This window comes from Nilaparvata lugens, chromosome 11 (assembly GCF_014356525.2).
Source record: "Nilaparvata lugens isolate BPH chromosome 11, ASM1435652v1, whole genome shotgun sequence".
Taxonomy (NCBI): domain Eukaryota; kingdom Metazoa; phylum Arthropoda; class Insecta; order Hemiptera; family Delphacidae; genus Nilaparvata; species Nilaparvata lugens.
In genome coordinates this window covers 26961557-26973998 of record NC_052514.1, presented here as the reverse complement: position 1 = coordinate 26973998, position 12442 = coordinate 26961557, and the positions used below count along the sequence as shown (strand labels likewise).

General features: G+C 33.5%; 2 protein-coding genes across 3 annotated transcripts in view; both read right to left on the bottom strand.

The window, feature by feature from the left end:
• LOC111062679 (copper-transporting ATPase 1-like) overlaps positions 1 to 12442 on the bottom strand; it is a 132929-nt gene that overhangs the window by 66656 nt on the left and 53831 nt on the right. The window lies entirely within an intron of this gene.
• Positions 7526 to 12442, bottom strand: part of LOC120353597 — an 89657-nt gene continuing 84740 nt past the window's right edge. For both annotated transcript variants that reach the window (XM_039438022.1, XM_039438024.1), the window contains one exon: positions 7526 to 9628. In XM_039438022.1, coding sequence (XP_039293956.1) covers positions 8353 to 9628 — 1276 coding nt within the window. In that variant the 3' untranslated portion in view covers positions 7526 to 8352. The remainder of the gene's footprint in view (positions 9629 to 12442) is intronic.

Below are 12442 nucleotides of genomic sequence, written 5' to 3'. Positions count from 1 at the left end.
TAATTTTAGGTGAGAATGTTACTGAACATTAATTGTAGAGATTCTCATTCTCAATCTTTTCCACTCGAAATTTTTTGTTTAAATTGTATCTGAAGCCTGATAATTGAGAATCTAAAATCAAACTTTGCATAGATGGGGCGGAGCTCCTGGAATTTTTACAGATATGGGACTTGTGGCAGTTGATAGAGCTTATCGATGACTATTCTAGGTATAACTTTAATCCAAATCGTTGAAGCCGTTTTCGAGAAAATCGCGAAAAACCCTGTTTTTGACATTTTCGCCATTTTAGCCGCCATCTTGAATCGCATTTGATAGAAATTGTTCGTGTCGGATCCTTATACGGGAGGACCTTAAGTTCCAAATTTCAAGTCATTCCGTTAATTGGGAGATGAGATATCGTGTACACAGACGCACATACACTCATACACACACACACACACACACACACATACAGACCAATACCCAAAAACCACTTTTTTGGACTTAGGGGACCTTGAAACGTATAGAAATTGGAGTACCTTAATTTTTTTCGGAAAGCAATACTTTCCTTACCTATGGTAGGTAATAGAGCAAGGAAAGTAATACTTTAAAAATCTGGTGTGGCGCACTCACACAACTTTCCTTTCCGTTATGAATATTGATCACCTGACGCTAGTGTTCCCGCGCATCTCAAGTATACTATTCAAAGATTTGAGCCAGCTGGTGACAGAGTAATAACGCTGGAGACACGAAGTCTGCTATCTCTTCATAGTGAATGATTTAATAGAATCAACAGTCGCCAAAATTTTGCAATTGAATAATCACATTTTCTCGAATTTCGAGCTTATTTCCATTTTTAGGTGAAAATGTTACAAAACATTAATTGTAGTGATTTTCATGCTCAATCTTTTCCACTCGAAATTTTTCGTTTAAATTCTATCTGAGACCTTATAAATGGAAATCTAAAATCAAACATTGCATAGATGGGGCGGAGCTCCTGAAATTTTTACAGATATGGGACTTGTGGCAGTTGATAGAGCTTATCAATGACTATTCAAGGTATAAATTTGATAAAAATCGTTGTAGCAGTTTTCGAGAAAATCGCGAAAACCCTGTTTTTGGCAACATTTTCATCATTTTAGCCACCATCTTGAATTCCATTTGATTGAAATTGTTCGTGTCGGATACTTATAGTGCGAGGACCTCATGTTCCAAATTTCAAGTCATTCCGTTGATTGGGAGACGAGATATCGTGTACACAGACGCACATACACTCACACACACACACATTTGCAAGTGGGAATGAATAGGCTATCACTTATTAATTTTTCAATTATAATATGAAATTGAGGCCTGATTGTCAGGATGATTCAGTGAGATAACAATTATTATTCCAAATTGAGGCGAGGAGAAAGTCAGAGAATAACGGAGTTGAAAGGTTCAGAGGATGCCACGAATAACTAAATTGAAGTGTGGTTAATGTTTAGCCTATGTTTTGGCTTAGCCTATTAATGTTTGCTGATCGAGATGTAAATATTAAATTAACAATCAAATCTGAGTTCACTCATGCCAAAAGTAACACAATCTCCAGAAGTATTTTATGAAAAATGAATTCCAATGGAAAAAAATGAGTAAACATAGTTTTATTATAGAAATACAGATTCGCGACCTGTTCCCAAAAGATTATGAAATACAATATCTACAATAAAAAATAAATACAATATCTACGAAATAAATACAATATCTTAAAAGGAATTACAGGCTGCTTATATTATATATTCAAGTGTGCAGCCACTCTCCTAACTTTAAAACTCCTGAGAGGCCAAAATACGAACTTACGACTGCCTACCTAGTACAGTAACTATATTATTATATTGTAGTTAATATTATTCATACAGACTAGAGATTGCTCTGTGTGATATAGATATAAAAACCTACAGGATTGCAGATCGCACTCTGTGTGGCTAATCTGATCTATCTTTCCTCCATGCTAAAGCATATTAAACAATATTTTCATTATTATAGTACTATATTAATATAATTACTGTACTACCTACCTACTTTTAATGTCTCGAAATTAATGAACATAATCAGCAATTAAATATCAACTAGAGTTCGGATGAGAATTATCTAGTCTAAATACACCAATGGAAAGGAGACATTCTCCCCGTTATTTTGATATAAAATTCTTACTTATTGAGACATCCCATAATTCTGAGAGAAGTGATATTCAGGAGAAAAAAATATTTCTGAGAAGTTATAAATTTCATCAAAATTTCCTTCCAACCCTGAAACTTTTTCAGAACTACTGGAATATAGGGGATGGTATTCTAGGTATAGATATAGGGGATCGTTCCACATGTCACAACGGACAAGAAACATCCAGTCTAAGGGCCGTTTGCCGTTTTTAAGGTCAAGTTTAAGCTAGATTAAATCCATATAAGTCTCGTTTGTTGTCATGTGGCTCATTTTGAGTTTACACCACCAGCTGATTGGATTCAGTTTAAGCTTTGACTGTGCAAACGGCCCTGATTTGAACAACCTTATCTCTGGGGAAACTGAATAGTCTGGTTGAGTGCCAGTTGCACAAAAGCCGGTTAAATTTTAATCGTGATTAATTCCACGCGAACCAATCAGAGAAGCCGTCTCTTCAAAAACGCCATCTCTGATTGGTTCTCGTTAAAATTTAACCGGATTTTGTGTAACAGGGCCTCAGATTTAATATTATAATTTTGAGATTAGCAATATGCCTACCCCATTTTTTCTATAAAAAAGGCAAAATGTTGCAATGCATCATGGGATTGTGTCTCACCTCTTTCTATAAATCTTGGTATAGAACAAAAAACCTTGGTATAAATATAAAGAGGTCTGAAGCCTCTCGACACAATGCTAATTTTGACATAACTCATCATGGCCTCACCACATGTCACATCGGGCGGGTCATTTAAGAATCCAATCTAATTTTAACAACCTTGACTTTCCTGGAAAGTACAATTTTTTCGGAAAACTCATATAATTTCAAGGTTAGCAATATCCTATTTTTTTCTAAAAAACAGTTTTTTCTAGTATCGTATAATGAAAAGTAAACTTCAAAACAAGACTTAATCGGTGATATTGAGGCAAAATGTTGCAATGTTGATCATTGTATCGTGCCTTGACCTCTCTCTATAGGAGAACAATGCAGGCAGCGCTATCTGTGAACACTGACAGACAGCTGTGGCACGTTTCAAGTGCTACCGCTATTTAGCGTACCATACCGTACATTGTAATCAATATGGATCAAGTAGAAAATCTCTTAAAATTCATGGTATGCAGCTATGCATTGAATTTTTAATAAGCAGTATCGGCGTTAAATCGCTGAACAAAATTGAAAGTGCACCAATTACTATTGTTGGAGTGAAAGTTGTGTGAATGTGTATGTGAATGAAGCATTACAAAATTTTTTCAAGCTGTGCTCCTACTTTTATTATATTATATTGAATTATATTATTTAATTCAGAAAGTACTTTTATTGTATTAGAAACTGTTTCTTTCCTAATATCTTTTAGTTTTAAAGCTTACTAATTTTTTTTATGAACAGATGTATTAATTGTTATCTGAAATTTTGGATGGATATTGTGAGTTATCATTTTTATGCTTTGTTTTTGATCGATAAAAATTATTTGATTTTATTTGATTCAAGACAAAAAAGAGAAATACACAAAAACACTGAATAGAAAGATAAAAAAGGAGACATACAGAAAGACAAAAAGGAGAAATACACAAAAACACTGAATAGAAAGATAAAAAAAATAATTTATTGAAAAACATACATATCAAGTTTGATTGAAATATTTGAAAATCAGTTTTTATCTGTATTCGTAAAACAGAACTGGAGAATTTTATCATGATAGATGACACATTTGCAAAAAATAACTTGTACTTACTAAATATTTAGATCTAATTATGAACTCTTCAATTGTTTTAACAAAAAGCTTTGGTGAGAAGATATTGTGAGGAAGTTATGAAACAGTTCAAAAAATCTATACTACTTCAGCTGTCAATCATTCTATGGGCCAAGTCACATGAAGGCGATTTTCAGGTGTCTGGCTGCGGACAAGTCGGCAGGGCAAGAAGCTCTCTGATATAAGCAAGCTGATTATCAGCTGATTGGGTTGGTGTTCTTGAATCAGCTGGAATTAGCTTGAATTAGCCAATCGGAGAGCTACCAGTGCAAAAACATCTGAGCAACACTTAATTTGGCTTGGCCCTTATAATCATACCAGTAAGGAATTAAACCATCTCAAGTTCCAACATTCAAATCCTTGTACAAAATACAGTGCGCAAGACAATGCGCATAATAATAGAGTAATAATAGAATATAATTTTTGTTTGTTTGCTCTATTTAATGAATAAATAAATAATAAACAATCTAGATTGTTTATTCTATGCTTTTATTCTAATTAATCTAGATCGTTTATTCTATGATTATTATCATAGGCAAAGCACAGAAAAATATAAAAAGAAAATGCTTAAAAAATGAACAGTACATTTTTATAATAGGAACAAGTAAGAGAAAATGTTGGATATGCATGTTCAGTATTAAATACATATTTGAATGAAAATTCAATTTCTAAATCAGATTCAATAATAGTTTTCAATGCAGATTAAAAAAATATTTTTTTCATTATTTGATTGAGGTCTATGAAATTGAACATGACTTTATATTGTAATTCATGGGTTGAGGTACTCTTAAAAGTTATTTTGCCTTTGGTTTCAAGGAATGGATCTAGGTAGTCCATTGCTTTGCAAATAACAAGGAATAGCTTAGCAAGGATAACCGAAACAGAAGTCATGAAACGAGTTAGGATTCTTTCCTGATAAAAGTTAATGAATTCTCTAGATATGATTAGAAAAGAAATATTATTCAACTCGTAACTCAGCATTAATGCGCGCATACATTCACTAATTAATCAGTTGTTACGTTTTACTCTGTACTATCGCCAACGGTATTAAAGAATTACATTTCAAAGTGCCTATTGATAATAAAACTAATACTGTAAGTTTGAAATTTGGCACGATACTCATTTTATACAAATTACTTGGAACATTGGTAATGGCTGTCGTCATATTTGCAAGGTTATAAACCGTCAATTTGTACAATACTGGCCTATCATCTTACCTAAGAGATCGAATTATTATATATTATATTGAGAAGAAAAAATAGACACTATTATCATTTCTTTTATTGAAAAATTATATTTAATGAAAATTCATAAATACCTACAATGGATTAATCAAAGTGAATAGTTATCAACAATAGATTATTTTCAAACTAGAAGTAGGAGAAAATATTATTCATCATTCATATGGAAAATGCTAAGAATAAATCATAGAATCAGGTCCTATCTTTGTGCTAAGATAAGGAGACAAAAGTAATCATCGCCTATTTGCGATGATTATAATATGTAGGATTTTGACGTTTTCTAAGCTTGACAAAGAAAGCTAATGGAAATGATTACCTTACAATTCATAAAAGAATTGTAATACGCCACTACTAAATAATATATATTATAGAAATAAATGATAATTATATATCACAGAATTATAATTAAAATAGATTCTAATTAGTGGAACATCTTTCAGAATTTATTTTTTTTTCAACTAATCGAAGCTCACACATACAAAGCTTACTAACTTCATACATAAATTAGTGGAAGATAATAATTAGAAAGTACAGAAAAAATAGGCTAAATAGTACATACGTTTTTTAGTACATTTTAATAGTGAGTAAAACTGTATTGATTGATAATGCTAATTGATAGTTTTTTATAAATTGAGATCTCAATTGAAAAAATACAAAAGAAATAAAACTTTCATTAACATCAATAGTAAAACTGGAACCAACAAATCGACAATCAAATAATGTAAATAAGCTTGTACGGTTTTCTACAAACCGTCAAAAATTCATTCCAAACTTATAACGATTAAATATAGCACGAGAATAGCAACAAATATTTTGTACATCCTTTGAAAGTATATGATAATTTCTAGAAAATACTTTGGAACATAATGTATCTACAGTATTAGCATGGTTGCCTATCAGCATATTCCAGTATTACCAGTATTGCCTATCGATAGGAAGCATGTAGACATACAAACGAAATGAATACAATTATTTATTCCAATATAAAACCATAGATAAAATGATATTGTCTCAACTGTGAATATAACAGTAGAATCTAATACTATCATAAGGATAAAAAGAAGAAAGGCACAAAAACACTAAATAGAAAGATAAAAAATAATTGAGAAAATACTATTAAAGTGTAATTGAAATATTTGAAAATTAGTTTCTATCTGTAATCTTAAAACATAACTGAAGAACCTTATAATGATAAATGATACATTTGGGGAAAAAAACTTGAGCCTATCAAGATCTAATTGAGAACTCTTGAATTTTGAACAGTAAATAGCAAGTGTGAGGCAGTTATGAAACAGTCCAGATAATCTATACTACTTCAGCTGTCAATCATACTTTTTGTTAAGAATTGAATCGGCTGAAATTCAGTCAATTCCTAGTAAAACATATTTCATATTAATGTAGAATAGCAACAAATTAATATCTCTTACATCCTGGGGACTCAGATTACTTCCTGAGATATATTCAGTTGAGCAGCATACCATAATACAAGACAGTATATAATGATAATAATAATAGTATACAACTTACAATAATATTCATCTATGTGAAAACATCAATGTTGATCTCAGTAAATTTAGTACAATCAGTTTGTAAACTACTCTAACAACTGGTAATGGTAACTTCAAATTAACTGATCTTGATTTTCAATACACTAATTAACTATTAATATCACGAGGCCAGGAGATGGCCGTTTGCAGGACGAGCATTATTTTTCCTGTTGAAGCGTTAGCAGAGACTGGAATTTTATGCAAGCCCTGCAAAAGATATTCACGGCCAAGTAACATATTTTCCGCTATACAATTAGCAAATAATATGTTAATGTAGAAACAGCAAAGACTGAATACGTAACTGAAACATAGTCCTGACAATATCCGATATTCAAGAGATCAAAAAGCTGTGAATAGAAACAGATGATCAGACTTTTTATTGATTGTAAATGTCGTCTTCAGGTAGCGCACCACGAGAAAACTGTAAGGACCAGGGTCCCTCTCGTCGTGCACAATAATTAATATTCCCATTTAAAATACACAGAAGCTGTAAGAGATTGGAAGGTGACCACTTACGGGACGGGTATTGCGACTGACTTTGACTTTTCCACGCTCAAATTGAGATCAGCTGTTTTTATTTACATTGTTCCTAAAACGGCATCTTTGCAACCAAGGTACTGAACGGGAATAGTTATTTGTGCAACTAGTGCGCAAAGTGACAGTTTGCTGCACCGAAAGAAACGTTTACGCCCGAGCCGTAGGCGAGGGCGGAATGGTTTGTTGAGTGCAGCAGAGGAACTTTGCGCACGTATTTCACATTAAGTTTTTCCTACAGTTACCATTGAATATGAAAAGTGGGTAATTATGGGTAAAATTGCCTGAAATGCATCAAATGTATATCTGTGTAATTTTATTTTTAATAAATAAAATAGAATAATGGTAGTGTTTGAATGGTGGGGGGGGGGGTCGGCTGTGTGCTGTCAACTGCTGTCATCCAGTGTTGTCCACCACCTCAAGATTCTTATAACGTGCACCACAGTCACAGTTACCAACTTAATTTAGATTTTCCTGCACTGGTGAACCTACTAACTATTTTGCGTTGTCATGCTGCAAATCTGGAGTAAGCAAAGTAATACTTTGCGCACTAGAGCGGAAAAGTGATTCTTTGCAGCCTGCAATCAGTGCAGAAATGGTCACTTTTCAAGGTATCTTTAGGAAAAGTGTGTTTTCTGATCTCAATTTGAGCCTGGAAAAGACAAGATCAGTAGCGATGCCCGTCCCAAAATTAGTAACTTTCCGAGATGGCATTGGCAATCAATAAGAAGTCTAATCAGCTGTTTCTATTCACAACTTTTTGATATTTTGAATATGGGCTATGTTTCACACACCTATTCAGTCATATGCTGCTGTTTACTCATTAGCCTACATAATAATTATTTGCTCATTGTCTAGCAAAAAAATATATATACATATATATGATACGTTAGGCTTCTTTCACATGTATAATATAGTTCCGTTTGATTCAGATCATTCCTTTTCGTAGCCATATCAACTCCAGGCTAACTACTCATAAAAACTACCGCTGGAATGAATCGGTGCTATGCGGTTTCTATTTGGTACAGAATTCATACCAAATTACCGGTTCAAACTTCTCAGAATCGATCGTAAACGAAACCGAACCAAATAAGAGTGGCACAAGCCTTACTTGGTTGTGGATTTTTCAAAGATGATATTAATCATAATACCAGTTGTTAGATCAATAGCTACAATCATTAGATCAGTAACACCAATAATAACGAAGTCTTCACTTTTTGGAAAATATCTATCTTGTAGGATATGTATGTTGTTATTTCTCCAGTCCAAAATTTTTATGGAATTTTTTTCCCCTGAAAAGGTTATGATGTATCTGTTATCGCAAGAAGTTTGCAATCCCCTGTTAGACAATCTACTCGACGAAACAGTATACCATTCGCCAGTGGCAAAATCTAGTATTTTACATTCTTGACTTCTGATTGAATTTTTTAAGCTCTCTTTCAATATAACAAAATCATCGGACACATGAGTCATGCAGCACGGCATCGAATATTTATAACAATATGTGATGGAATAGCTCTCTTTGTCTCGAACTTGGATACAGCGATAGTCGTAAGTTCTAATATTCATGAAAAGAAAGCGTTCGTTCATATCCAGATACTTGACTTTTCCATCGACAAGAAAAATTAACTGGAGCATTTTGTGTGCATTTCTCAAATTCCGAACTTCAATTCGTGAGGTTTTTCCATAATCATTTTCACCAGAGGAGATGATCAAGCATCCGTCGAACAGACTGCAGTTCATATAAATGTCTGGTTCAGCCAAACGATGATATATCGGTTTAATTGACTGTTTGCACCAAACAATTATTAAGTGACTCAATTGTTCAAAAAATAGGATGTGATGCGTATCCATTGTAAGGAAAGGTGGTTCATAAGGGGGATCAGGAACAAAGAACTGCATAATGGTTCTGAGTTGATGACCATCAAAGAAGAAAATTCGAGATACGGTGATAAAAACAAATGAGTTTCTCATAACACAAACTTTCAGCAACTCTTCTGGACGAGGAAATCGAATTTTTACTATTACAGTCAATCCAGACTCCGTGATTTGAAAGAGTTGGAGACGGAATAATTGCGATTTTTTTTTGCGCCATAATACAGGTAGGTAGAAAGAGTAATCATCTGGAACATTTGAAGGAAGTAGAGTAACATTCAATTTTCGAAACTCAGCAAAACGGAAATACCGTATAAAATAAGTTGAATTCTCCCAATTCATTTTCAATCGCAAATGTTCTCGTTGTATGAAATTTCCGATCCGCCAACTCCACAGCTCACTTACACTTTTACAATTATTTCGGTCATCTGGCGATAGATGAGACCAGACAATATCCGTCACTTCCTCCGGTAAAAATTTAACAAAATCCAGAGACTCCAAAGTACTCCTGTCAAAAAAAGAGAAGAAAAAAATAATTTTCTGTTGAGTGGTGAATGTGATATGATTGGATAACCAAATTGAATAACACGGAATTTGAGAATTATTGAGGAAGCTGGTTTCAGTTGCTATACCATTATGAATCTAGAAAACTTGTCTAGAGATTGCAAGGGTCAGATTTTGGCCCTCACTAAAATTGTACATTTGTGACTTATATTCTTTTTTATCTCGTTTAATGTACATAGTTTTCAAAGGGATAGTTGAATAAAATACTTATTCAGTACTGGACTGACGAATGTTCTAAGTAAACGAAGGAAGAAAAGAAGGAAGCCGAGAGCCGAGATAAGGAGTGATTGTCGGCCAGCTGGTTTGTCGGTCAGTTCATAAAGGAGCTTGCAGTTTTCTATTTTTGGGAGATGACTTGCATTTCTTTGACCACGAGGAAGGGTTCAAAGTCCATGATTTGTTATTATATAAAAGGGTTCGGGGCCGGACAGCTCTTTCTCTTTCTGCTTTGAACTTCGTGACTAGTGCAGTGCAACGATCTATATATACTAACTTCTAGTATATATAGATCGTTGGTGCAGTGAGACTCTGGAAACCAAGTAGGTGACCAGCGGGCCTTGCTTTGCGTTTTAAGATTCCTGATTCTATTAGAGCCCTTGCCTTATTTATTAATTATAAATTAGGATTTATAATTTATTAGGATTATTTATTCATTTGAAGTTTATTACTTATTGAAGCCCATAAGTAACAGGTTGGTTGAATTTTAATACATTCTTTCTCGGTAATTATTATTGAATTTGAACATTCAATCATTCCGTTTTGTCCTATTTTGAGTTATTGAAGGCTCATTGTTTAATCAAATAATCACTCCAGTTTCCTGTCTTTGCTAGGAATTGTGATTTAGTTCGACGTTTCAGTTATAAAGTGAAACACCGTTTATTACGTGAATATTTAATTGGGGTTTTCTTTGTTTGCAATTTGATAAATTGCCAATATTAGTGAGTTATAAAGTGAAACACCGTTTATAAATTGAATATTTATTTGGTTCTGTCTGTGTTTGCAATTTGATTAATTGCCAACATTTGAATTTCATCTTGTTTAAGATCTAACATCTTAGAATAACATCTTGTTTAATTGTAGCCTAACTACAATTTCGTTTTAAGATAGGGTTATGATTGATTAATTAGCATAACTACAATTACGTTTTAACATAAGGTTGATTTATCTATTTATTTGAAACCTTAGGTAGTTTTGTTATTAACTGACTTGACCTGAGTTATTATTTCAAATTCTTTAGAAACGATTCAAAGCTTTCTTGAATTTTTACTTAGTGTTTGGAAACGTATTATTTTATACATTGTTCTGATTGTTGTTTTGGATTTTAAATCATCTTTGAAACCATTTGTTTGCAGTTGAATAGTTTTCCTAAAATCTAATTATTCCTTCATTTCCTTTCCCTCTCTAGTTTCGGTTGTGGACGAATAGACCGCTCCTGTTTGAGATTACCTTCACCTTATCCCTAGATTTTCAACTCGTTTCGGTTGTGGACGAATAGACTGCTCCCGTTTGAAGTTTCTTTTTTGTCTCTCGTTTCAGTTGTGGACGAATAGATCGCTCCCGTTCGAGATTACCTTCACCTTATCCCTCGATTTACCTCTAGTTTCGGTTGTGGACACATAGACCGCTCCCGTTCGAAATTACCTTCACCTTATCCCTCGATTTTCAATCGTTTCAGTTGTGGACGAATAGACAGGTATTGTGTCAAAAGCTTTGCGGATATTTAGAAAGACAGCAATAGTTTTCATATTGGAATTTATTTTATCAGAGAGTGTATTCGTAAATTTTATTAAAGCATCAGATGTACTTTTACCACTTTCGAAACCAAATTGGTTATTGTTTATCAATTCGTTTTCATTTAAGGAAAAAATAACTCTTGACTTTATAAATTTTCCATTATTTTAGCTAGGTTGCTGATTAGACTAATTGGTCTATAGTTACAGGGATTAGTAGGGTTTGGGATTAGGGTTGTTTGAAAAGAGGTTTTATTTTGGCTGCTTTGGAAAATATCCCTCTTCAAAACATCTATTGAATATGGATGAGAGAAGCTTTGATATGAAATGTGCTATTCTCTCTAGTGCAATATTACTTAGACCATCGATTCCAGGACTACAATTTTGTTTCTGAGAATTTTAATAGTGGCCTCAACTCCAAGGGAGCAGGTCGGCCTCATAAAAAAGTGGAATTTATAGTCACAAATTGACGAAAACAGTGATGATGATAGTTCAGATCAATCAAGTGACAGAATCTATAATTATGATTCAGATCAATCGCAACAGACAGTGATCATCAGAATCAATGATAATGATAATCCAAATACATTGCAACGGTTAGAGATTGTTGAAATCCATAATGAAACGCTTAATGATGGTAATCCAGGTACATTGCAGCCATCACCAAAAATCTTAATCCTTGCTACCTACCGCCATCGTAATTCAAATGAACCACAAACGCCAACGTTTATCGCAATCCGTAATCCAAATGAATGGATAGTAGCACCAATTATCAACCTCCGTGCTTATTATTCAGATGAATCGGAATTGTCACAGATTATGACAGTTCATGGTTATCGGCTCACTTATTGTTCAGAAGAAACTCTACAATCACAACCATCAGAGGTTATCCTACTCCACAATTTGATTCAGATGAAACGCTGCCGTCTATCAAAAGTAGTCAAAATGTAATTTCAAAGCAATCGCAAGAGTATCTGAATGCCGAAAGTGACAAACATGATTTATCAGAACAATCGCTAGCAAGCGCA